Source organism: Miniopterus schreibersii (genome assembly GCF_964146895.1).
Source record: "Miniopterus schreibersii genome assembly, chromosome: 4".
NCBI classification, from domain to species: domain Eukaryota; kingdom Metazoa; phylum Chordata; class Mammalia; order Chiroptera; family Miniopteridae; genus Miniopterus; species Miniopterus schreibersii.
This window is the reverse complement of record NC_138105.1, coordinates 76,361,352-76,388,036: the sequence shown is the minus strand read 5'-3', so window position 1 is coordinate 76,388,036 and position 26,685 is coordinate 76,361,352. Positions and strand designations below refer to the sequence as shown.

Genomic DNA, 26,685 nt, shown 5'->3' with positions numbered 1-26,685 from the left:
ATTGACATAGAGAACTCAGACAGTGACTGTGGTGGGTGACAGTGGTGGTCCTGGGTCACCCTGCAGAGTGGGGCCCTGGTGCCCCACCCCCATGAGATCAGTCAAGCACCTGCTCTGTGCTCCAGGCCTCACCTTCCCGATGAGCTTGCCCCTCTTGTTCATGCAGATGTATTTCTCGCTCTCAGCCCCCTTGATGCGCACCCGGCTCCCAAAGGTGTCTGTCTCCACTATGAGCTTGGCTGTGATGAGAGAGAGACTTCTGTCTATGAGGGTTGCTGGCCCAGGGGGTGGAAGTGCCACCCCCTACCCAGCCTGACCTCTGAACTCAGGTGGGGAACATGAGGAGTTCTGACACAAGACCTGGGATAAACCAGGTGAAGCTGGCCAGGGGTATAGGTGGCCTCAGGTGAGGGCTGGGTCTCACCAAACTTGTTGCCGTCTTCAGCAGTGGCGGAGATACGACGCCCGGTGACCTGCACGTGCTTGCCACTGGTCCGGCTGTAGAGCTGGTACTCACGGATCTGCCGCCTGCTCAGCTGGTCAGTCATGGCACCCTGGTCCCTCACGTACTGGTTAAAATTAGGAGACGGGTGATTCTCCCCCTTTGCGGTTACCAAGGGAAAAATAGTGTCAATTTGCTTTGGGTGACACCACCACTGGTCCATCCAGGGGAGAGGGGTGCAAAGGTGAGTGTGGCAGGCAGGCCATTTGTCGTGGGAGATAGACGTGCAGGGTGAAGGGGACATATGGCCATGACTTTCTCAGGCCAGTGGGTGAGTCAGTCATGACCTCTTGGCTCCCTGTCCAGCCTGAACAGCAGAGAACTGGTGGCTGCCCAGGCTTGGGGACACTGGGTAATAGAGTGCAGACTTGGAATCATGACTCTGGGAGCTGGAAGGAAGCTTCACAGTTCTGGTATCTAATCCACATAGTCTATGGAGGAGGTGTACATGTAACACAGCTAATTAGAGACAGAACCCCTGTCCTGCCTCTAGCATGGAGCTTGTCACCTCTCCAGAACTCAGGGGTCTTGGCTCTCTTAGCCAGGACAACCAGATTTTTCCTCCATCCTGCCTACTATCCTTGAAGTACCCCACCCCCAGCACATGCACACACACACACACACACACACACAGTGGCTGATCTGTTAGGGTCACAAGAGCATTATGGGGGCTCTAAGATCCTTGTCTCTAGGCTTCTGCAGGGCCCCTGGAAGCATTTCTTTATAGCACGTGGAATCCTGAGCTATGCCCAGCTCCTTTGCCTCTCCCCCTGGGTGCTCAGGGCTCTCAGAAAAGCCAGACCCTCCTTTCAGATTTCCTCCCTCCTGCATGAGTGAGGCACCTCCTTAGTGGAGGGAGGTGAAGGCAGCTGCGAGAGGTGCTATCAGCAGTGGCCCAGGGGCTGCTCCTGCAAGGGCACCTGCCTGGGCCACAATGTAACAGAGGCTAGTGGCCAGTGATGCCGCCACCCACCTGCTTCTCCGGGAGGGGGGAGGGGCTCTCTCCACCCACACACCATGTGTGCAAAGGCAGGATAAGTACCTTGTGTGGGCCAGTCTCTCCTTACCCATCTGCAACACTGAGCCCGGGAGAGACCACTTCCTGCACTCTCTCTGCAGTAAGATGCATCCTGGATGACAGTTCCCAGCTGCTGCCACTACCTCAGCGCCAGCACTAAAATGTTTCTCTACCTGGCCCTGTGGCCTGTGCTGGGACAGCCTTTCCTGGTCCCCAGTCCCTAAGTCCAACCACCTGGACAGAGCTATACCTGGATCAGCATCTGTAGGGCCAGTCTGTCCTGGAAGAAGGGGTGGGAAGTGTCAGCTTTGAGGAAGGGGAGGTAAGGGAGCAGCTGGAGGCTGACAGTGTAACCTGCTTGGGGTTAACCCTTAGTGTGTGTCACTGCTCATTTCCAACTTCAGCTGTCCACAGGCCAGAAGCCTTGCCAGGACCCCAGCCTCCGAGACCCCAGTACAACCCATGCTCCTCCCTGCAAAAATGTGAGGCCCAAATTTGGGGTGGGGGACCTGCCTCCCTGCCAAGGGGTGGGGCCTGGCTGGCCCAGGACCCTTGGTGGGGTCCGCCTGTCCCCAGCCCCAGCCGCCTGGCCCAGGTTCAGGCCCTCCGCCCTTCTTGGCGGGCAGCCTCCTCCTGGCTGTCTGTTCCAGGTCAGGAGCAGAGAGGGGGCCCCCCCAAAGCCCCCTCCTCTCCTCATCCCCCTTCAAGCCCTGCACAAAAGCAGCCCCACGCCCCCCCACAGCCCACAGCCCACAAGTTGCTCTCCCCGCGGGACCTTGCCTGTCCCTTTCATGTTCCCGCTGCAGGGGGACCTCCCCTTCCACTGCCCGCAGACAGCTGCTTGTCAGCCGGCCCCTCAAGCATGGCTGTGGTCCGGCCTGCTGGCCCCCCCCCTCCAAGGGGGGTGAGGGGGCACTTCAAGGGGGAAAGGACAGCTTTGCCACCTTCCCCGAATCCTGAATGGGGCCTCAGCCAGGCCATAAACGCCAGGCCAGCAGCACCATTGTGCTAATTCCCCTTCCAGAACAGGTTGGGCCCACCCCCAACCCCCTCCCGGCCAGGCTGGGGGGCTTTCTTCTTGCTCTCCCTGGATGTGTGAAGCAAAAGGCCTGGAACGGGGGCTTGAGCAAAAGGGGGAAGGAAAAGGGGGGTGTCTCTCTCTCCCACCCCCCCACTGCTTCAAAGGCAGCCTCCTTCCCTCTCTGAGAGAAAAGGCATTACCTTCAAAAAAAGTCCCCACTGGATATGAAGAGAAGCGGCCTCTGGCCTGGGAAAGCCAAGCGATCTCCCCAGCGCGGTTCTGGACCAGTGCATTTTAATAGCTGCACTGTTATGGAGGATCACAGAAAGGGACCAAGCCTCGAGCTGGGGCTGGGGCTGGGGCAGGGGGAGGTGGGCACGGGGGCAGGCTTGGGTGGGGGGAGCGTGGAGAAGCAAACCCTGAATCTTGTCTCAAACAACCTCTTTGGGCTTGACCTCATTGTCTCTGGTAGGGAGTCACCTGCCCTAGCTGGGCACTCTGACTGCTCCCATGACCCCCCAGGACAGCAACCCCCAGGACATCTGTGTTGGTGGGAGCGGGGTCGTGAGTGGAACACAGGTGGTTTTGCATGGAAACCTGTCCTTTCAGGTACCAGCCTCACCTGAGCTGTCACCTCCACCCTCTTCCCACCACTCCTGGCTCCATCCCTCAAGTCTGTGTTGCCCCTGCACTTAGCCTTGGGGTGACCCAGTGTGAGGGATGGAGAGAGAGGCAGAGACCCCAGGGGAAGTAGGGAGGGTCATGGGAGGGAGAATAGATAAAACCTCAGTCAACCCCCAAACCCGAGATAGCCCCTTCTCCTACTCCCCTCCAAAGGCTGACCCCCTCAAACCTCAGAGAGAGGCCAGAACCTGCCTCTGTCCAACAAAAGGAGGCTGCCCCCTCCCCCTCCGGTGGGGTGGGAGAGATGGGGAGAAGCTAGTGGGGGCAGGTCGCCTACCTGAGTTTGACAGCAGAGAATCAGTAGCTGCAGGCACCTGTGCGGGGACACGAGGCAGACCCAGGTGTGGGCGCCAGCAGCCAGCCGGGCGCACCGGGGCCTGCCCCCTCCCGCACCCCCGCCCCGCCCGCCAGCCTGTGTGGGAGTCCCGGTAAGATTAGGGCTGCCCTGCCGGAGCCTGGCGATGGCAACAAAACTCCAGTCGGAGAGGCCGCGCACTTACAGAGTGAAGTTGGGCAGCAGGCGGGCGGCTTCCATCGCCGGAGAGGTCTCTTGGGCAGTTACCCCCCTGCCCCCAAACTCAGGAGAAGATGTGGGCAGTCCCCAGGGGTAGAGTCCCAGAAAAGCCAAGGTCTCTTCAAGCCACAGGTTTTCAGGGGGGAGAGGAGGAGAGACGGGGAAGAGGAGGAGAGAGGGGAGGAGGAGATGGAGGAGGGGGAGGAGGGCGTAATTGGGAGACTGAGGTGTGATGTGTCCACCTTCCCGGCCAGTGAGACTGCAAAGCAGCCACTGGCGGGGCTGCCAACCTCTCCTGGGCTACCAAGCGCAGAGGATGGGGCTGCTGGAGCCTTCTCAATAGGAGGCTGGCCCTGTGGTCTCCCGAGCTATTCCCGACCCTCGCAGACCCCAACAGGAGAGCCCCTCCTCCCTTTCCTGGGCCAGCTTCTCCTGCCCCCGGGTTGGGTGCCCCACTCCCCAAGGGTGAGCAGCAGGTATCTATCTTTGGTCGCTGGGTCTGGCTGGGGATGGAAATTCCCAGAAGCAGCCTTAAAAGGAGGAGCCTCCCCGCAGGGGGCAGGAGGTGGGCTTGGCTGGGAACTTTGCTTCTACTGCCTCTGGCGCTCCTAGATTCCTGTATCTGCTATCTGGCCACTGCAAAGGAGGCCTTAAGACTGTTCCAACTGGCAGCAAACAGTGGGTGCAACAGCTTGGGGGCCAGGGGTGGGGAGGAAGTGGTAGCTGAGGCTGTGGGAGACCCCCATGGAGTCCCGAGATCTGGCCAGAGGTGGGGACAGGAGAGCTGGCTGCACTAGGCCTTGGCAGTTTCCTCTGAGAGATGGGGATAGTGGTGCCACTGATGCTGGAGGACCCAAAGAGGTCTGTGTTCTGGGCCTCACTTTCCATCCCATCCCCCAGGGCAGCAGCCAATCTTGGAGCCTCTCGGGACCTTATCCCCAGGTCCCTTAGCAGCTGCTTGGGATGAAGTGTCCACCAGCCTCTTCACATGACCTCTGGTCCCACACCACTCTGTACCAGGCCAGTCATCACCCCATTTTGCAGGTGAGGAAACTCAGGCACACCGGTTGGTAGTTAGCTCAGAACAACCCAGTGAATGAATGGCGGAGCCAGGTTTCCAGAGTTCCCGTTCTTTCTACTTCACAAGGGTCAGTGTCTGGAGTCTCTGCTGAGTCCAGGCGTTCAGGGCCCAGCCCAGCCTTGCACAGCCCAATAGCAAGGTCTTGGAATCTGTTCCTTCCCTACAGAGCGGGTGATGGTGACTTTGGAAGGGGGCTGGTACTGGGGGACCTCTGAGGGAAACCTTTAGCTTGGCTCCGTGGGGGTCTTAGCACCCCCAGGGTGGGAAGAGCAGGGGAAATGCTGGATGTGGGTTTATTTACCTAATGAGATGAGTGGGAGGGCAAGGCTCTCACCTCGAGGCCTCCTTCTCACCTTCCTGAGCTAGATCAATCCACAAAGTCGTCTGCCATCCCTGCCCCCGCACATAGACAACTGGGATGCCTTTGCCCTGTCTAGCTGCAGCACCTGCCTCCTGGGCAACCCACAGGGGCTGGGCCAGTTGAGCCTGAGCTGGCCTGTGGAGGGTGGTGGCAGCCCCCACCCCTGTATAACTGGGGGAGCCCAGGGTTGGAATCAAATGAAAAGAACGACAAAACTAGAAAGGATCTTCGAGATTCCTCGTCATTCACTGATGAGGGTCTTGCAGCTTGTTAGTGTTGGTGGCATGGCCCGGACAAGGTACGGGTGCCCAGACTCCCAGTCCAGGGCTGGCTGTTCTTACAACACACCCCAGGCTGTCCATGTCTCTGCTCTTGCCCAGGCCGAGCCTCCTGCACATTTCCATTTCCCACATTCCTCCCACCATTTGGGGCCGCATTGAAACTCTGCCTCTTCCATAGAAACTTCCCCCAGTTGACCTCTCCACTGTGCGCTGTGCTTGGTGCTGGCTCAGGCTCTGCTCTCAGTGCCAGTGACCTGATGCCCACATCCCCATGAGCCCCCAGCTCCCAGGTAGGGTATTAAAGGTTACCTCCTCCTGACCTTCATCCCGGGGTCACAGATAAGAGACACAGGGAGGAGATAGCTCAGGCTTGGGTTTCAGGGTGGGGGTGTGGGCAGGGGGACAGAGGTGCCATAAGGAGGGGTAGGGGTGGGGGCAGTGCTACTTGGGTGATAGGCCTCTAAGCCTGAGAGCCTGATTTCTATCAGTGAGTGAAGGGCCGGCTGTCACTGGCCAGCCCCTAGCCCAGCCTGGGTCCCCATGGTAACAGATGCCAGTAGTCAAGCTTAGCCTTGGGGTTCAGCCAGGGGGCTGGCACCAGGGGGCTCTGGGGCATGGCTTCTTGTCCCTTCCCATTCTGCACCTGCAGGCTTGGCTTTTGGACCCAGCTTGCTCCTTTACCGCCATGGAAAGACCAGTGGGGAGGCAGAATGGAGAGTGGTCCAGGCCTGGCCTCTAGCCCCACCCATCCCCTGGCCATTACAGGCTGTGTGGCCTGTGGCAAGTCCTTCACGTCTCTGTTCTCAGTGTCCCAATTTATAAAAAGGAAATGACTATTGATGCTGTCAAAACTCTCAACTGAGATGAAAGACATTCCCTGGAAAGTATCAAATATCCCCATGAGAATGGGGGAGGGGACAGAGACCCTCTTATGTGGTCCAGCCTCAGTTTACCTAAACTTTGACTGAATTTCTCCCTTGACCAGAGGGAGCTAGGAGGAGGGGAGAAGGGCAGGGTTGATTAACATTTAGGGGAGGCAGCAGGAGGTGATAAGGGAAGTGAGAAGTGGCCTGGGCTGCCCCGTGGTTAATCCCCACCCCCTAGTGACAGGTTTGATATCCCCCAACTGGGATGTCTCACACCTGTTCCTTCTAACAGCCCAGCTGGTGCAGACACAGAGCTCACAGAGCCCACCCGCAGACCTGCCACTTGTCACCACCTGCTTTGACCCTGGCCCACACTTCTCCTGTTGAGAAACAGAAGAGCTAGGGCTGAGGGAGAGGGGAGGGGGAAGGCCCCTCAGCGATGCAGGTAGACCCCCATCTTTGCTATTTGACTCCTACTGCCTGCCAGCACATGGAAATCAAGTTAGCAACAGTGCAGCTGTGGAGTGTCCTTATGTGCAGACCCATGGCTGAGCCCGAGAACTGGGCACTTGCCTTGGGCTGGCCAAGGGAAGGACCTGTGTGCATGTGTGCCTTACTGTAACCAGGCTCTGGTGCCGCCCCTCCTAGGGCTCCAGTTACTCAGGCATTCTGGACTCAGTTCTAACTCCTGCTCTAAATTTATGAGACTTCCCAGAGCCCAGTGCTGCCTGTCCCTCCCCCTCAAGCACAAAGCGGTTAAAAACCAGATCTCTGGGCCAGATTTCCTGGGAGTGAATTCTGGCTCCTCCACTAGCTGTGTGACTTTGGGGGCAAGTTGTTTAACCTCTCTGTGCCTCACTCTCTACATCTGAGAAATAGGGCTAATAACACCCACCTCAAGGCATGGTTGTGAGGATTAAAGGGGTGAGTCCATGCAAGACAGAGTGGCGCCCAGCTCATAGTATGTTATTACTGCAATCATATCAGCCTTCTTTCTGTCCAAACCTCCAAGCTTGCTCTGCCTCAGGCCCTTTGCACTCTCTGTTCCTGCTCCTAGGGATGTCCTGCCAGCTCCTCACTTAGCTGGCTGTCCCCTTATTGTCAACTACTTCCTCTGAGACACCTCCTCAGATCTAACTAAATAGCACTCTTCCACCCTGGAAATTAGCCTGTTACTTCCTCCAGAGCACTTGAAAGTAATTGAAATTATGTTGGCTTTTGTGTTTCCATCAGGCTGTAGGTGACTTGAAGGTGAGGACTTTGTCTGGTCCACCCTGTGTCACTGTGGCAGGAAGTCATGGGAAATGCCAGCTGCCTACCTGAAGCCGGACCTCAACTGTTGTACCTTTTCCTTCTGATTAACCTGAGGTCAGTGGCCCTGTTCTCATTTGTTAGAGGGTGGGGCAGTGCTCACTTCATCCCCTGGGGTATAGAAAGCAAGCAGCAGGATTGCCAGCCCCTCCCTCTGCTAGCTCTAGAGAATGATGTAGCTGAGTGGGAGATCCAAGCCTGGTTGCTGACCTTGTACCCAGGTAACCAAAGCCCTCCTTCTGAGACCCAGACCTGGGGATCCTGGGAGAGAGGGCAGGGCCAGCTCCCCATCAGCCCACTTCAGGCTTGGCCATCAGGTGCTGGGAGGGGCAGGGAGAAGTCCAGCAGAGGCCCTACCAGTATAACCCGAGTTGGGGGCCATCTGTGTGTCACCATGGATGAACTGGCTCCAAAGTGGCTCTGTAGGCCTGGGAGAGGGCAGGAGGCCAGAGCCACACAAGGGGTCATTCACCCCTTTCTGATCCTCTGTTGGCCTCAGCTCTGAGAGGTGCCCTGGGGGGACCTAGCATAGGAGCTGAAAGTGTTCACCTGTCTACCTCTAGTAAGAGACCCTTTATAGCCGCCCTAAAGCCCACCTGGCTCCCTACCTGGGAGTTTCCTTGAAGGCACAGGCCTCTGGGCTCCTGCCCAACACAGATCTTCATACAAGTGAGGCCCCTGTGAGCAGGAGCTTGCCCTGAACAGGACACACCTGGGAGAACAGGACTAGCTTGTGCCCTGAGGTCCCACTAGATGCACACCTCAGGCTGGTGCCACAGGGGTCTAGGCCCTTTCTGAGCATAGCCTGATGCCAGTAGCCCAGAGCAATTGTAGATTTTCAGTTCTGTACCCAGAAAGTGGGGTCCTGCAGAAAGGGGGTGTGGATGCAGGAAGACCCACAGCAGTTCTAGCTCCCTCCCTCAGGCCAGGGGCAGACCTCAGGGGACTGAGACACTTCGTTCTTCCCCCAAATATGGGCGGTGGGGGTGCCAGGAGAAGAGAGGGAGATGACTGAGCAGAGCTGGCAGGGCCTAGCCCCCCAGGTTGGGTGTGCTGGCACATGCCGCCCTCTTCTGGGCACAAGGGCTCACCGCAGCTGGGAAGAGATGGAGAAGCAAGGTCTTGGCAAAGCAAACTTTATTGTGTCCCTGAGGTTGGGGCTCTTCCCTCCAGGTCCTGCTGAATCTGGTGAGTTGGGCTGCGGGGCTCTTTTGTTGCCCCCCAATACCTCCATCACATTCAGACTCAGATGGAGGGGCCGGGGGGGGGGATGTTCCCTGGGTCCACAGTGCACCCCAGGAGGACCCACTGTGCATGGTGGCCTGGCAGGCCCTCCCTTGGTCACTGTGGCCAGGCCACTCTTGGCTCCTCATTTCTTGTATACTGGCTTTTTGGCTCTGGGTGTGGATTTGGCCTATGGAGAGAAGAGAGGGCTCCAGGTCCTGGCACCTTCCCAGGGACCACCCCATCCCCTAGGAGGACCAGCCCCTTATGTACTCACCTTCCTCACAGGGCTCTTGTCTTTAAGGCTGTGTCTGAAATAGGGGTGGGGGTGGGTGAGGAATGGGGAGGTGGGTGAGAGGGAGACCTCAGTCTGATGCTAGTAGCCTCTGCCCTCCCAGTGCCCACACTGGGAAGCAGGGGGCTGTGCCTGGAGGGGGAGGTTACAGAGTTTACCTCTCCACCTGTCACCTGCCAGGGACCACTCTGACTTTCTATTTTTTTAAAACAAGATGTTTTTTCTTAGGCTTCCATCTGTTGTCTTTCTTTTATTTACCACAAACATGCCCTTTTCATTATAAAAGTAATGGTAACCACATTGCACAAAATATAGCAATAAAGAACAAAATAAATTACTTATGCACCTCCCACCATATTAACATTGTGGTGTATCTCCTCTCACGTTTTTTTTTCCCCCTTCTAAAAACATGTGAAACAAAATGAAAACGACTTAATATCCTGTTCTTTTTAATTCTATAAACACTTCCCAGGCTGCTATCTTCCCAGGCACACGTAGCGCCCCGAGGAAACGTGACCGCGTGACCGGCTGGTCCGTGGGCCGACCACCAGAAAGCTTCCGCTTCCCCTGGCACTCGAATCTGCACCGAGGAGTCCCTCAGTGCGCGTGACGCCCCCCATATTCTGGATGGAGTCTTTGGAAAGGCACCGCCACAAGTGCAGTTAGGTCAGAAGATAAGCAGAGTTTTAATGCTTCTCAAAAAGGCTGCGCCAGCCCCCCCGGGGCGGCACGAGCCCCCCCGTCCCCCAGTCCCCGTCCCCTGCGCGCCCGCACAGGCGTGCACACGGGGCGCACCACGCTCTAGCACCATCTGCTGCGCCCCAAGAGTTTGGCCAAGTTGAGAGAAAGTTACCTCGCCGTCTCCTCTTCTTTTTCCACCCTTTTTTTCTGGGAACCAAACAATCATGGTTGGATGATTCGGGCGAGGGCCCGAGCAGACGCCCGCCCGCGCCCCCCTCCCCCCCCGCGCCCCCTCCCCCCCCGCGCCCCTGCCCCCCCCTCCCGCCCGCACCCACCGCCCACAAGCAGGCTCGGGAGGCCCGGCCGCGGTGCCCCGGGCAGCCCCGCCGCGGTGCCCCGGGCAGCCCCGCCGCGGTGCCCCGGGCAGCCCCGCAGGACCCGGCCCTCACCTTGGCAACGCTCATCTGCCTCTGGGGCACCAGCCTCTTGCCTTGTTTGACTGGGGTCTCCTCTAGGGACACATCAACATCGTCGTCGTCGTGGTCGTCATCGTCGTCATCCTCGTCATCTTCATCTTCCTCCGACTCCTCCTCCTCCTCCTCTTCCTCCAAGGAGACATCTGCAGCGGCGTGGGAAAGGGGCGCGGCCTGAGCCCAGGTCTCTGCCTGGCTCCCGTCCCACCATCTGGCTTAAGAGGTGCCCGGGGAGTCCCAGCACGGAGGGGGAAGTGCCCGCCTGCCTGCCCGTGAAGCCCTCCTGGCCCCCTGACAAAGTGGAGGCGAGGGGGGGCGGGAGGCCGGGGACAGCCCCGGGGGCTGGGGGCGGTAGCGGGAGGCAGGGGAAGGGCACGCTGGGCTCTGCCTGGGTGGCCGGAGGACTCACCCTGGGAAGGGGGGTGTGAGGGAAACGGGGGTGGGGAGCCCCAGCAGCAGCGAAGGACTCCAGGCCTTATCCTAAGGGAAGTGGATGTGGCTAGGGTTTGGGGCAGGAGGGCACCTGGAGCACAGAGGCACAGCTGGGCAGAGAAGAGGCCCGGTGAGAGGATATGACAAGCGTCAACAGCAGGGCGGCTTGCTAGGTCCCTGGGACTCTCCAGCTACGCACTTCATTTTAAGTTAACATTTTCAGTGCGTGCTAGTACTAGGCACCTTGCTAACTGCTTTTCCTGAACATCCCATTTGTTCCTCACTACTCTTTGAAGGTGAAACCAAGTACACCCCTACCCTCGTGTTACAGCGGAGGGCTGCAGCCCACAGGGATAGTGCAGGGAGGTCAAGGAGAACTGGGGTACGACCCCTGCCTGTGGCCTTCCAGCAGGCTACCGGCAACCATGTTGCCTTTGGGGATTTTCTCTAATCATTCAAGAATCCCTCTGCCCAACCGACATGGCTCTGCGGTTGAGCATCAACCCGTGAACCAGAAGGTCCCAGGTTCAATTCCCAGCTAGGGCACATGCCCAGGTTGTGGGCGTGATCCCCAGTAGGGGGCTTGCAGAAGGCAGCCCACTGATGTTTCTCTCTCTCTGTCCCCTCTCCCTTCCTCTCTAAAATCAGTAAAAACATTAAAACAAGAAGGAATTTCTCAAGTGTCTGAGTATTTATGATGTTTGTGGCCCTGTGCTAGGCACTGCACTCTCAGACCTTTCCCAGGTCCAAGCTCGGACTTACCATGACATTCCTGGCCACTGAGGAACACGGGTCCAGAGCCAGCCCGGAGCTGAAAAGTGACCGGAGGAGAAAGCTCCAGGCCCATCATGACCTGCAGGGGGAGGGGTGTGGGGGCAAGAGCAGAGAAGACAGGGTCACTCGGACACTACTTGGCTGGGGTCTGGCCTCCTGCAGACACACTCAGTTTATTCCTCAAACCCGAACCACGCACACCTCATGGGCTCTCTGGACCTCACTGCGCGCTCAGCCCCCTAGACCTTTCTGGCGAAGGGGACTCTGATGGAGAAGAATTCGAACCTGGTCATCTCATTCTTGCTGAGATCACAGATGGGCGTCCAACCTGAGGGGCAGCTGCTAAATAGAATCTTACTGCTATAGACTAAATTGTGTCTCCCAAAGTCTTATGTTGCAGCCCCAACCCCAATGTGATGGTATCTGGAGACGAGGCCTTTGGGAGGGGATTAGGGTTAGATGAAGTCCTGAGAGTCATCATGGGATTAGTGTCCTTTTAAGATGAGACTGGAGCCCTGGCCAGTTTGCCTCAGTGGGTACAGCATCGGCCCATGGACTGAAGGGTCCCGAGTTTGATTATGGCCAAGGGCATGTACCTTGGTTGCAGGCTCCAGTCCCAGTTGGGGTGCATGTGGGAGGCAACCAATCGATGTGTCTTTCTCACATTGATGTTCCTCTCTCTTTCTCTCCCTTTCACTCTCTGAAAAGCAATGGAAAAAATATCCTCAGGTGAGGATTAAAAGAAAAAAAAAGATGAGACTAGAGAGCTAGTGCTCTCTCTCCCCCCAACCCCGCCCCCGCCCCATGTGAGGTTAGGACACAGAGAGAAGGTGGCCGTTTACAAGCTAGGAGGAGGGCCCCTACTAAAACCTGACCATGCTGGCACCCTGATCTCAGACAGACTATGACACGGGTCAAATGAGCAAAGCACATGCAAATCTGTATGTACAGTGTGACGTTTGTCTAACAAGCAATGTGGGAATATGCATGTGAATAAAGGCTGGAAACATATTAAAGTGCTAACCATAGTTTTCAGTGGCTAGTATATTATTTTTGGAAATATTTTTCCAGACATCCCAAAGTTTCTAGAGTAACAATGATGATGCTCATATTTATTGAGTCCCTACCATGTGCCAGGCCCCACACTAAGCGTATTGCCTGCTTTATCTCATTTAACTCCTCGCCCATGATGGAGGTGCTATAAGTTCACAGAGGAAATTGAGGCTTAGAGAGATTTGCTTAGAGTTTCTGGTTCAGACGGAGCAAATAAGCGAAAACAAACTCTGCAGCCACAAACACCTAGAAAGGCTGGATAAAAATGTAACCCAGGTTTTTCTCTGCATGGCTGGATAGTGAGAGAGAAAGGAGAGTCCCCAGGCACCAGACATGAGGAAGCCTGTGCAAGGGGTGCTGCCACAGCAGCCGAGGGAAACGCACTTGGAACAGCACTCACGCGTGGACAGGAGCCCACTCTACGGACCCGAGGGAAACGCACTTGGAACAGCACTCACGCGTGGACAGGAGCCCACTCTACGGACCCGAGGGAAACGCACTTGGAACAGCACTCACGCGTGGACAGGAGCCCACTCTACGGACCCTCGAAGGGCTGCACCTCAGCAAAAAGCCCCAGGGTGAGGCTCAAGGAAAGGGGACTTAAAAACCCCAAACCAACAACTAGAAACTACACACCACCAGAAAAAGGTGGAGGGACTAAGAAGTACAAATTGGTAGTCACAAAACAGTCACTGGGATGGAAAGTACATCGTAGGGAATATATAGTCAATAATATTGTAATAATGAGGCACGGTGGCCAGGTGCAAGATCAGGGGGACCACTTTGTAAAGTGTGTGATTGGCTAACCGCTATGCGGTACACCTGAGACTAATCCCAAATAATATTGAACATCAACTATAATTGAAAAATAAAGTTTAAATTTGAAAAGAGGTGGTGGCTTGGGCCATTTTGGAGAGTGACTCAATTTTCCTGGGTGTCTCCCAGGTTTACAGGAAGTATACATGTTATTAAACATCAGTTTTTCAAAATAAAAGAAGTAAAAGAAAAAGAAAGCACCAACCACCACAGACAGGCAACAAAGAAATGCAGAGTGGGACTGAAGTCTCGTGCGAGAGGCCAGCCTCCCACGCCTCACCTGCGCTTGCGTGAAGTCTGCATTGGCCTGGCGGGGACGGCCAACCCGAGAACTCTATAAAATCCCAGCCCGTGGTGTTCCTGGGCAAATGGCAGATGCAAACACAAAACCGCTCTCCATTCTTTTCACACAGAATTCTTTCCCAGAAAACAAAACCCTGAAGACAATTCACCATCTAAAATTATAAAACAGCCCTGGCTGGTGTGGCTCAGTTGGTTGAACGTCGTTGTCTGGTGTGACCCCGGGTCAGGGCACGTGCCCGGCTGAGGGCTGGATCCCTGGCAGGGGGTGTGTAGGAGGCAGCCTATTGATGTTTCTTTCTCTCTAAAAAAAATAAAAAAATCAATAAAACATTAAGAAAAAAAAGAAACCACTTTCTTAAAAAAATAAATAAAAATTACAAAACATACAAGAAGTAACCCTGCGTCAGCAGAAGGAAACAAAATGACTGCACATGAGCACAACCAAGGACCTAAGGTAGGAGACATAACAATCCGGACCACTAGGAAGTAGGGCTGATGAGAACCAAATAAGTATGAAAGTTGGAAGCAGAACCCTGAGAACGAGCTACTATGAAAAATAAAAAGAACCAAGTGCAGGTTCTAGATGTGAAAAAATGTAAGCTTTCAAATAAACCAATCAAATGGTTAAAAAGCAGAATAGAGCAGCTGAAGCAAGAAGCGGTAAACTGGAAAAGAGCTGTGAAGAAATTACCCAGAACGTACCAGAGAGACCGACTGACCAAGCATGAAGAGGAGCTGCGTCATGGAGGACAGCGCGGGCACACCCTGCGTCTGATCAGACCGAGGGGCTGGGGAGTGGAGTCGATATTCAAAGTGAAAACCACCACAAGCTTTCCAGAAAGATCAAAGATGCGGATACTCATATCCAGGGAACCTAAGTCTCGAACAGATTAAAAAAAAAAAATCTACAGTTGCACATGCCAAGGTGAAATGGTAGATAACGAAAACAAAGAGGTTATCTTAAGATAAGCCAGAGGGGAAAGGCAAATGTCCAAGAACAAAGAGGGCACATTAACCACGCAGACGGAGGATTTCAACATCAAAAGCCAGAAGGATAGAATAACATCTCCAGAGTTTTGAGGGAAACCACCTCTCTCCCTAGAATTACAGACAACACATCATGAAGACATGAGGGGAAAATGAAGACATTTCCAGGCAAAGCGCAAGTAGGTTGACTACCCCCAGGCCTACTAAAAGTTGTTTCAAGAGGATGGCAATTACATTGAGAAGGAAGAATTGGCTACAAGAAGCAGTGGTGAGCAAGCAAATGGATAAACAAAGAAAAACGTAAGCAAGCATTACTGTAAAATAAGATAGTACTGGCAATAGCTAGTGTCCAGTGGGTTTAAAACAAGCTGACGCTAAAACACTACATGATAACAGCATGTACATGAAGAAGAGGGTAATTAGAAAAGCTCCCTGGATAGTTTGGAAGGAATAAAAACATCCCTTTTAGACTTTGACCATGCATGATTGTTAAAAAATTAAGGACAACCAATAAAAATTAGAATGAAGTTCTATAGCTTCCAAACCAGTAGAAAGAAAAGTGGGGAAAGAAACTGGAGTCAATCTAATAAAAGACGGAAAAATGATAAAATATAAAAAATAAGAGCAAGGAAAGTAGAAGCACTTTCCTTAACACAAAGTACGTGTTACAAATAAATCCAAGCATACTGGCAAGCACAATAAATATAAACAGACTCTACCGGCCAGACAGATTAAAACAAAGGCTGGCTATATACAATATACACCTAAAACATAAGATTAGAAATGTTGACATCTATATGGAGACATGTCTTGTGAACAGTTGAATGTACCTAAGCTTTTTGTATATGAAAATGTGGTTAATGTGCTCATAGTGGGAGTTAGAAAACTACCTTTATTTTTTTTAAGTGAAATGGAATTAAAATACTTTATTAAAAAATAAATTGAAGTATAGAGATGGAAGCATATATCTAGATGCGATGAGACTTTCAGTTGCTCATCCAATATCGTGTCTTCCTTTCTTGTATATGGCAGCACCCTGATATTATTCAAAGATTGTACCCAGCCAAAGACCGCATTCCCCAGTTTCCTTTGCAGCTATGACCATGTTACTAATTTCTGGACCAATGAGTTGTGAGTAGAATCTAGTGGGTGGTACTTGAGCAATGACGACTCCTTAAAAGGTGGACAGAGAGCTGAGAAAAGCCCCTTTGGTCTTCCCTCGCTTCTTTCCTATTACCTTAAATGCAGGAGTGAGGGCGGGAGCTGTAGCAGCCTGGACTGTAGGTGATCTTGAGGATGGAAGCTCTGCACTAAGGATAGGAGAGAGATAAGAGGAGACTTGGTCTTTGGTGACCATGGGGCCATCTCACCAGCTCTAGACTGCCCAACTCTGGACTTCTGTGCAAGACAGAAATAAATCTCAAATTCGTTTAAGGTCCTGTGGTTGGGCTTTTGTTACTGGAGCCATATCTAATGAAAATGAAGACAGTGGTACCATCTGGTGAGTGATATTGATAATGGAGGAGGCTATGTATGTGTAGGGGTAGGCAATATATGGGAAATCTTTGTACCTTCCTCAGGTTTTTTTTTTAAATCCTCACCCAAGGATATTTTTTCCATTGCTTTTCAGAGAGAGTGGAAGAGAGAGAGAGAGAGAAACATCAGTGTGAGAGAGACACATCAACTGGTTGCTTCCAGCATGTGCCCTGACTGACCGGGGCCAGGGATCGAGCCTGCAACCGAGGTACATGCCCTTGGCTGGAATCAAACTGAGGACCCTTCAGTCCGAGGACTGATGCTCTAACCACGGAGCCAAACGAGCTAGGGCCCTTCCTCTCAATTTTATTATAAACCTGAAACTTCTCTAAAAAAATAAAATAAAATCCTTAAAAAAATGAGCTAGTTATATTTGTTAGGATTAGGTTTGGTATCAAGTGACAGAATACTCAATAACAGTAGCTTACACAAGCTAGAAGCTTGTTTCTTTGTCATATAAACTAAGTCCAGACATAAGCAGCTGCAGGTACACTGCTCCTCAGTCACCAGGGATCTAGGCTCTTTGCACTAGGCTTCACCATCCTCAGTACACGTGGCTTCTACCTTCTGACCCAGATGGCTGCTCAGACTCCAGCCACCACATCCACATTCCAGCCAGCAGGAAGGAGAAAGAGACAGAAGGTCACACGGTCTCTGTCTGAGGACACCACAGATGTAGTAGATACCACTGCTGCTTACATTCCATTGGCCAGAGCTTCACAGCCATGCCAGACTCAGAAGGAATCTAGTTTTTTATTCTCAGTAGCCTTATGGCCACCTAGAAGTCATGAATTCCATGACTACAGAATAAAGGAGTGATGGATATTGAGGGATGACTGAGAAACAAATTAATATCATGATTTAAGCTTTAATTCAATAGGCATTTTAGGGATAAAGAAGATGACCACATATTGACTGATGAAAAATTAGTTTATAAGGAAGATAATTCTGAAAGTTATATGCACCAACAACACAGTATAAACATACATAAAACTGTAGCTTCAGTAATCAAGACTGTGGTATGGGAGGGATGCCCATAGATCAGTGGAACAGAAGACCTAGAAATACACCCACACAAGTATGTGCAGCTGATTTTTGACAAAGGTGCAAAATCAATTAAATGGAGGAAGGACAGCTTTTTCAACAAATGGTGCTCGAGCAGTCGGGCGTCCACAGGCAAAGGAATCAACCTGGACCCGAACCGCGCAGCTTACACTGAATTCAAAATGGATCATGGACTTAAACGTAAAACATAAATGTGAGACTTTTGGATTAAAAAAAAGAACATCTTTATGACCTCGGACTAGGCAAAAAGTTTTTTTAGACTTAAGACCAAAAGCCATAAACGGAAACAATGATAAAATGGAACTTATCAATATAAAAACATTTTCTCTGTAATGCAAGGCTCACATGAAGAGGATGGGAAGACAAGTTCTAGATGGGGGAGAAAACATTTGCAAACCATATATTTGACAAGGAGCAGTTTCTAGAATATATACAGAAGGAGCAAAACTCAACAGTAACAAAACTGACAATCCAATTAGAAAATGTGCCCAAGCCATGAACAGACATTTTTCTGAATATACAGATGGCAAATAAACACATGGGGAAAAAAAGTTCAGCCTCATCAGTCACTAGGAAATGCCACTTAAAAACACAACGAGATGTCACTACACATATAGCAGAACGGCTGAAGTATGAAAAAGTGACAACGTGAAAAAGGGACAACCGGGAATGCAGAGAAACTTGACCATCGTGAATTGCTGGGGGAAACGTAAAATGGTACAGTCCCTCTAGAACACAGTGTGGCCGTTAGGAAACTAGAGGTAAGACTGAAAATGTTTGAGACACGGAAGACTGAAATAAAATCTCTAGAGATGGAAACTACAATATCCGAGATGAAAATACACTGATGAGACCAACAGCGTATTAGATACTGCAGAAGAAAGCAATAATGATATTGAATGAAGACGATCCAAAATGAAATGCACAGAGGAAAAATACTGTAGGAAAATGAACAGCATCAGCAAACTTTCGGACAACTTTAAGGAGCCAAGTATATACGTAATTAGATTCCCCAGTGGAGGTGAGAAAGAAGGGGGAGTAGAAAAAATATTTGAAGAAATAATGGGAAAAAACTTTCCCAATTTGGTGAAAACAAACCCAAATATCAGGGAAGTTCAATGAACTTCAAGGCACTTCATAATCAAATTGCTCAAAATTAGCAATAAAGGAGAAAATCTTAAAAGCAGACGGAGGAAAAAAGACATTACATACAGAGGAGTGAAGACAAAGATGCCAGTAGATTTCTGCAAATTATGCAAAGCTATGTTTGGAGAAATAGAGCAATGTTTTTCAAGTGTTGAAAGGAAAAACATAACTCAACCTAGAGTTTTTTACCCAGTGAAAATACCTTTCAAAACTAAAGTGAAATAAGGACTTTTCAGACATACAAAAGCTGAAAGAATTCATCACAAGCAGACCTGCATTACAAGAAATGTTTAAGCCCTTCAAGCAGAAGAAAAATGATACCAAATGGAAACTTGAATCTACACAAAGGAATGAAGAGTATCAGAAACAGCAAATATAAAAATGTTTTATTCTAATTCTTAATCTCATTAAAATATAGACTGTTTAAAGCAAAGACATTAACATTATAGTGTGGGATTTATAGCATATGTAGAAGCAAAAGTTATTACAATAGTACAAAGGACGGGAAGTGAGAAGTAAAGTATGCTGTAGTAAGATACTCATCTCATACACAAAGTGGTATAATAGTATTTGAACATAGACTGTTGTTAAGTTAAAAGATGCATATTGTAAACTCTAGAGCAACCACTAAAAAATAACAAAGAGATGAGGTAAAAGCCAATAGCAGAAATGAAAATGTAGTCATAAAAAACAGTTAACCCAAAAGAAGGCCAGAAAAGAGGAAAAATGGAGCTCAGATGGGACAAACAGAAAAGCAAATAGCAAGATGATATATTTAAACCCAGCCTTGTAGATAATTACAGTAAATATTAATTGTTTAAATACTCTAATTAAAAGACAGAGTTTATCAGTTTGGATAGAAAAGTAAAAAGGTATCTAGAAGAAATCCACTTTATACACAAAGATACAGAGGTTAAAAGTAAAATAATAATAAAACAGGAAAAAAGCCCTGGCCAGTGTGGCTCAGTTGGTTGAGCGTAGTCCCGTGCACCAAATGGTTGCTGGTTCGATTCCCAGTCAGGGCACATGCCTGGGTTGCGGGCTGGATCCCCAGCAGTGGGTGTGCAGGAGACAGCTGATCAATGTTTTTTTTCCTTTCTCTCCCTCTCTCTTCCTCTCTCTAAAACCAATAAAAACATATTAAAAAAAAAACAACAGGAAAAAATACCACACAAACATGAATGAAAAGAGAGCTAGATTGACTATATTAATCACATTATGTAGACTTCAGAATATCTACTAGGGATAGAAGGACATTTCATAATGATAAAGGGATCAATTAACCAAGAGAATATAGCAATCTTAGACGTGTATGTGCCTAGTAAGAGCTTCAAAGTACATGAAGTAAAAACTGATAACCAAAGGAGAAATAGACAAACCACAATCATTGTTGAAGACTTCAACATTCTTCTCTTGGTAATTAATAGATCAAGTAGACAGGTAATGAGTAAGAATATAGAAGACTCCAACAAAACTACCAACCAACTGGATATAATTGACATTTATAGAGCAACACACCCAACAAAAAGAGAACACACCTTCTTTAAGTGTAAATGAAATATTTGCCAAGATAGAACATACTATGGGTCATAAAACAAGTTACGACATAGTTTAGACTGAAATCATATAGAGCATGTTCTCAGACCATGATGGAATTAAACTAGAAATCAATTAAAGAATTTTAGAAAATCCCTATTGTTTGGAAATTTTAAAATACACATATTTCTAAATACCCCAGGGGCTGAAGAAGAAAACTGTAAAACAATTTCAATGGAATAAAAATGAAAACCGTACTGAACAAACTTAGTGGGATGAATAAAGACTTGGATAGATAGTTCTCCAAGAAAGATAACAAATGGCCAATAAACACATGAAGAGATGATCAACATCATTAGTCATCAGGGAAATGCAAATCAAAACCACACTGAGCTACGAGTTCACGCCCAATAAGATGACTAATCAAAATCACAGACAATAACAAGTGTTGGGGAGGATGCTGGAATCCTCGTACGCTGTTGGTAGGATTGTAAAACAGTGTGACTACTTTGGGAAACAATCTGGTAGTTCCTTAAAATGTCATACATAAAGCTACCACATACGATCCAGCAATTGCACTCCAGGTATATGCTCAAGAGAAATGAAAACATGTTCATTCAAAACTCTGTACATGAATGTTCGTAACAGCATTCACAATAGCCAAAAGGTCGAAGCAATCCAAATGTCCATCAGCTGCTGAAAGGATAAGTGAAATGTGGTTATATCCATACAATGAATATTATCTGGCAATAAAAAGAAACACTAATACATGCTACGGTGTGGATGAACCTTAAAAACAGTATGCTAGGTGAAAGGAGATGGTCATAAGAGACCATATACTTTATGATTTCATTTATATAAACTGTCCAGAACAGGCAAATCTATAGAGACAGAAAGTAGATTACTGGTTGGCTAGTGTTGCCTGTGAGTGGGTGTGGGGAGTGGGGATGACTGCTAGTAGGTATGAAGTTTTTTGGAGGGTGATGAAAATCTAAACGTTGCGATGGTTATAAACTCTGAATTTACTAAAAACGCTTGGGTCACACCCTTCAGTTGGTGAAGCTTATGATATGTGAATTATCTTTCAACAAATACATTATTACTATTTTCAATAGCACCCCAAATCAGGAAATAGGCAGGGGTAAATTTTACAAAATATGTACATGACCAGTATCCTGAAAACTACAAAATATTGCTTGGAAAAGTCTATGACTTAAAACAAACGGAGAAATATATTATGTTCAATTATTGATGACTCAAAATCGTTAAGATGCCAATCCCCCCCAAATGTAACCAATAGATGTAATACGATCTCAATCAAAATCCCAACGGACTGATTTTTAAAAGAAATCCTATTCTGAAATTTATATGGAAATGCTAAGGACCTATAATTGCCAAGACAATTTTGGGAAAGAATAAGAAAGTTGGAAGACTTGCACTACCTAATTTTAAGACTTACTATAAAACTACAATAATTAAATCAGTCTCTTATTGGAAAAAGGGTAAACATATAAAACAATGAAACAGAACAGATTGTAGAAATATATGCAGTCATATGTGGTCAGCTGATTTTTGACCAAAGTGCTAAGGTAATTATATACTGAAAGAATAGTCTTCTCAAAAAATGATGCTAGTGCACTGCATATCATTTTGGGGGAAAAGTTTCTCTATCTTTCTTCATACTGTACAAAAAAATTATCTTGAAATGGATCTAGACTTAAGTATAAGAGCTAAAACAAGAGCACTTCTAGAAGAATTGCCTAGAATAGTTTCTAGAAGAAAATATCTGTGACCTTAGCTAATGATTTCTTAGGACACCAAAAGAAACCATAAGAGAAAAAAGTTAAATTGGACTTTATCAAAATTACAAACCTGTGCTCTTCAAAGAACACTACCACAACAATGAAAAGGCAAGCCAAGCCATGCGCCAGGAGAAAATATTTGAAATATTTTTGATAAAGCGCTTGTACCCGAAATATGTAAAGAACTCCTACAGCCCGACCGGTGTGGCTCAGTGGGTTGACATCATCCCATGCACCAGGAGGTCGCTGGGTCGATGCCTGGTCAGGGCACATGCCTGGGTTTCGGGTTTGATCCCCAATAGGGGGTGTGAGGAGGCAACTGACCCGTGTTTCTCTCTCCTTGATGTTTCTGCCTCTCTCTCCTTCTCCCTTCCTCTCTCTAAAAATCAATAAAAACGTATTTAAAACAAAGAACTCCTACAACTCAATAACTCAGTTTAAAAGTGGGCAAAACATCTGAACAGGCATTTTGTAAAAGAAGATATACAAATGACCAGAAAACAAATTAAAAAAATGATCAACATCACCAGTCATTAAGGAAATGTAAATAAAAATCACGATGATGCCCTGGCCAGTTGGCTCAGTGGTTAGAGCACCAGCCCTGAGACTGAAGGGTCCTGGGTTTGATTCGGGCCAAGAGCACGTACCTCGGTTGCAGGCTCAATCCCTGGGCCTGGTCGGGGTGCGTGTGGGAGGCAACCAGTTGATGTCTGTCTCTGTCTCTGTCTCGATCTCTATCCCTGTCTCTCTCCTTTCCACTCTTTTAAAAGCAATGGAAAAAATATCCTCTGGTGAGAATATAAACAAACAAAAATAAAAATAAAAACCACAGTGAGATGCCGCTATATAGGTACTGAATGGCTAAAATTAAGATTGACAATGCAAAGTATTGATGAGGATGTGGATCACATGTAATTCTCATACATTGCTGGTAGGAATGCAATTTGGAAAATAGTTCGGCAGTTTTTTATGAAGTTTAACATACATTTGTTATATGATACAGCAATTTCACTTCTAGGTATTTACTCAAGAGGAATGTAAAAATATATCCATACAAATACTTACACTTAAATGTTCATAGCAGCTTCATTCATAATAGTATAAAGTTGGAAACTACCCAAAAGTGCATTAATAAGTGAATGAATAAACAGTTTATATATATATGTTCATAGAATGGAATATTACTCAGACCTTAAAAAGGAGCACATTCTTATCTGACCAACAACGTGGATAAATCTCAAAAACATAATGCTAAGTGGAAAAAGCTGGGCACAAGAGGCTATGTATTGCAAGCGTCAGTTTAAATGACATTCCAGAAAAGGTAAAACTATAGTGACGGAAAGTAGGTCAACAGTTGCAGAGGCAGTGGTGGGTGGAAGGGATTGACTGCACAGAGGCTTAATTGCGGTGGTGGTTACACAATCAAATACATTTGTCAAACGCCATCAAGTTGCACATTTAACGTTGGGGAGTCCTGTTGTAAATTATACCTCAATAAAGCTGGTAAAAAAACCAAAAATGGGCTCAAATAGAAACATCTGAGTAGATCGAAAACTATTAAATCACAGTAACTTAAACTCAAACCAGTCCCACATAGTTTGTGTGCGTACTTACTTGCTCCTTCGATATATATCAAGTTTCTACAGTACACCAGCACTGTCACACAGGCAGTGTGGACAGTGCAGCAAACCAAACAGGCCAAGTCCGTACTCTCTTGGAGCTTATATTCTGGTCGGGGAGAAAGAATGCACAAAGGAAAACTGATGCCAGGGGTGGGTCCTATGGGGGGAAAGTGAGTGTGGGCTGGGAGGCCAGAGGGGCTGCTGCTGGTGGTCAGGACAGTCCTCTTCAATGAGATGGCATTCGAGCAAAGACCAGATGGGAGTGGGGGACAGGCGTGTCCCTGGCACAGGGAACAATACATGCAAGGATTGCAAGGAGGGGTATGTTGAGAGTTTTCAAGGTATCAGGGAAGCCAGTGTGGTTTGAGCAGGATCAGGGAGGGGAGAGTAGCAAAAGTGGAGGTCAGAGAGGGTGCTGAGGGCCAGAAGATAAAGGGTCTGGGATCTCACTCTCAGTGGAATGGGAAGCCATTGACCTTAGCAGAGAAGCAACACAACCTTTTTGTTTAAAAGGATCTTCCTGTTGGCTGTGTATAGAACATATCAGAGGCTGGGAAACTTTTCCGGAAAGGGCTGGATAATAAATATTTTAGGTTTGTAAACCACATGGTCTCTGTGGAGAATGTTTCTGCTCTTACTGTGAGAAAACAGCCATGGGTAATATGTAAATAAAGGAGTATAGCTGTGTTTCAATAAAACTTTATTTACAAAAACAGGCAGTGGGCTGGATTTAACCTTGTAGTTTGTCAACCCCTGGACTAGACTATAGGGGACCAAGGGTTAAGGCAGTTAGACCAGTTAGGAGGCCCTGCAATAAAACAGCAAGAGGTGATGGCCATCTGGACCAGGGTGTAGCAGGGAGGTGATGAGATATGGTCAGACTGGGTATGTGGTGAAGGCAGAGCCAACAGGATTTGCTGGTGGATCAGATATGGGGTGTTGCAGAAGGAGGTTTTCTCTTGACTGGAAGAACAACTACTCACTGGGAGGGAATCAGGTTGGGGTAGGGAAAGAGATTACGGATAAAAATCAAGAATCAAGAATTTGGATTTAAATTTGTTAAGTTGGGCTATCTCTTAGATACCTTTTAAATATATTTAGTTGAACAGAGGAGCTAGAGCACAAGAGAGGTTGGGTTTACAGAAACAAATTTCAGAGTATTCATTTTGCACAGATGATCTTTAAAACCATAGGAATGAGTGAGATCTAGGGAGATCTCATAGACAGAAAGAAAAAAAAAAAAAAGGTTTGAGGGCAGCTTTACAAGGTCAGACTCCCAGGTTTTCAAGGACAGGCAATCCTAGTTTTATATTCACTGTTCCACTACCTAGAAGAGCAGCACACTCCATCCCTCAGTTCATGAGGCCAACAGGCCTTGATACCCAGGATAAGGAATCTATAGGCCCAACCTCACTTGGGAGTATATATTAACAAAGCAAATCTAGAAGTTTATAATATGACCAAGTAGTGTTTATCTCAGGGATGCAAAGTTGGCTGAATATTATTCTATTAATATAACTTACCACTTAACAGATTAAAGAAGAAAAGAACCTAAGATTGTTTGAATAGAAAAGTATTTGATAACCGTTTTGATTAAAAAGAAGAAAACCTGCCCAGCTGGTGTGGCTCAACGGTTGAGCATCGACCTACGATCCAGGAGATCAAGGTTTGTTTCCTGGGCAGGGTACAGGCCCAGGTTGTGGGCTCCATCGCCAGTCGGGGGCACGCAGGAGGCAGCTGATCAATGATGACTCTCATCATTGATGTTTCTGTCTCTCTCTCTCCCCCTCTCCCTTCTCTCTGAAATCAACAAAGATATATTAAAATTAAATTAAATTAAAATAAAAAGAAGAAAACCCAATTTTAAAAGCAGAGCAGGACTAGATGGGGACTTCCTGAAGCTGACAAAAGGTGTCTACTGAACCTGTCCATACTTCATGGAGAAACAGAATAATTTCTTTAAAAAGAAATCAAGAATGAAACAAGGGCATCGCCATTCTCACTTTATCTGATATTATACTGGAGGTCCTCACCAGTGTAGTGCAATGATGGCTTGCATAGAAAACACAAGACAAATTATTAGAAATAAGAGAATTTCTGGATACACAATATATAAGTCATCAATAGTGTCCTGTCACTATCTGTAAACAGTTTTAAAAAAAGTGATTTAGAAGAGAAGTTATTTAACTTACCATCCCTCAGCTAGCAAAGGGTGGGCTGGATGGAAGCAGGGCTGTCTGGGCTGTTAGTCAGGGGCCTATCACCTCTCCAGCAGGGCTGGCCTGGCAGGACCACTGTGCCAGTGCTGCGCCCGCGCCCACCCACAGTGAGGGGAGCAGGCAGTGCTCGGGGCCTGCGGGCAAAGGCTCACCATGGGCAGGACGGAGGCCTGCAGCGCGGCAATGGTGACGGGCCTCGCCCTCTTGTCGTCCTGGCTCCCCGTGGGCAGGATCTCCACGAGGTTCATCTCCTCTTTGGCTTTCTCCCCCAAGCAAATCTGAGAGGGTTGACCACAGTAGGGCACCTCATCACCCGAGGGCGAGGAGGGAAACCTTGTTGGGCCCAGAGACTCCCCCTGATCCTCTTTAGTAGTTTGAGTCCCTCCTCCCCGCCTGGGGGTGGGGGTGGGGGTGGGGGGGTGAGGGGGTGGGGGTGGTGGGGGGGGTGGGGGTGGCGGGGGGGTGGGGGGGATGGGGGTGGCGGGGGGGTGGGGGGGATGGGGGTGGCGGGGGGGGGGGACACTCACCGCACTGAGCCACACCTTACAGTCCTGCTTCCTCTCCTGTGGTCTGAAGGTCCAGGTCCGCTTCTCCTGGTTCAACTCACAGCCTGAAGGGAGAGGCCGGGAGGGAGGGGCGCGCGGGCTTAGGGCAGGGGCCCTTTCCCCCACGCAGTCCTCACCCTGGGGACGCGCCCCCAGCATCCCGGGGCTCACTCACCCCAAAGCGTGGCTGTCACGGCCTTGTCGGCGGTGCTGCTGAAGCGGCTGCGGTTCATGGCGCGGCCGGGGGAGCCGGCGGTGCGCTGCGGAGGGGCCTGGTGAGGCGAAGGCGCACGGGGCGGCCCAGAGCTCGGAAGGACGCGGGCAGAGGCCTTGGGGAGACCCCAGGCCCGCCCCCCGCCCCCCGGGGAAGCGCGCGTCGGTGCCCCCCGGGCCCCGCTCACCCCGGGCCCCGCTCACCCCGGGCCCCGCTCACCCCGGGCCCGGCTGCCCTCACGGTGGCTGCTCCGGGGGCGCGTCCCGCGCTGGGCCCGTGCTCGGAGCGCTCCCGCTGGGCTCTCCCTCCAGCCTAGTCCCGCC

The 26,685-nt window shown here is 49.4% G+C and overlaps 2 protein-coding genes and 1 long non-coding RNA gene across 7 annotated transcripts in view; 1 reads left to right on the top strand and 2 right to left on the bottom strand.

The window, feature by feature from the left end:
- Nucleotides 1–3,760, bottom strand: part of FGF17 (fibroblast growth factor 17) — a gene marked incomplete at both ends in the record, with an annotated part of 5,276 nt that extends 1,516 nt beyond the window's left edge. Inside the window, 4 exons of one of the 3 annotated variants that reach the window (XM_081134567.1) lie at nt 133–239; nt 425–602; nt 3,503–3,539; nt 3,726–3,760. In XM_081134567.1, coding sequence (XP_080990693.1) covers nt 133–239; nt 425–602; nt 3,503–3,539; nt 3,726–3,760 — 357 coding nt within the window. Of the gene's footprint in view, nt 1–132; nt 240–424; nt 747–3,502; nt 3,540–3,725 lie in introns of those variants that run through there. The other 2 variants (XM_081134568.1, XM_081134566.1) reach the window with 2 other exon arrangements.
- On the top strand, nt 465–10,436 carry LOC308555864. 2 transcript variants are annotated; one of them, XR_013998637.1, is made up of 4 exons: nt 465–539; nt 7,562–7,696; nt 9,647–9,824; nt 10,355–10,436. It is a non-coding gene; the product is annotated as an uncharacterized lncRNA (long non-coding RNA). The 2 variants fall into 2 exon arrangements; XR_013998638.1 differs by having other exon boundaries at nt 9,631–9,824.
- NPM2 (nucleophosmin/nucleoplasmin 2) lies at nt 8,764–26,685 on the bottom strand. 2 transcript variants are annotated; one of them, XM_081134569.1, is made up of 9 exons: nt 26,582–26,685; nt 26,324–26,408; nt 26,131–26,213; nt 25,756–25,881; nt 11,507–11,597; nt 10,289–10,458; nt 10,012–10,046; nt 9,141–9,174; nt 8,764–9,053 (listed from the first exon to the last, which is right to left on the bottom strand). In XM_081134569.1, the coding sequence occupies exons 2-9, from the start codon at nt 26,379–26,381 to the stop codon at nt 9,009–9,011; spliced, it is 642 nt and encodes a 213-aa protein (XP_080990695.1). In that variant the 5' UTR covers nt 26,382–26,408; nt 26,582–26,685; the 3' UTR covers nt 8,764–9,008. The 2 variants fall into 2 exon arrangements, with proteins under 2 accessions (XP_080990695.1, XP_080990696.1); XM_081134570.1 differs by lacking the exons at nt 10,012–10,046; nt 26,582–26,685 and having other exon boundaries at nt 8,991–9,053; nt 26,324–26,522.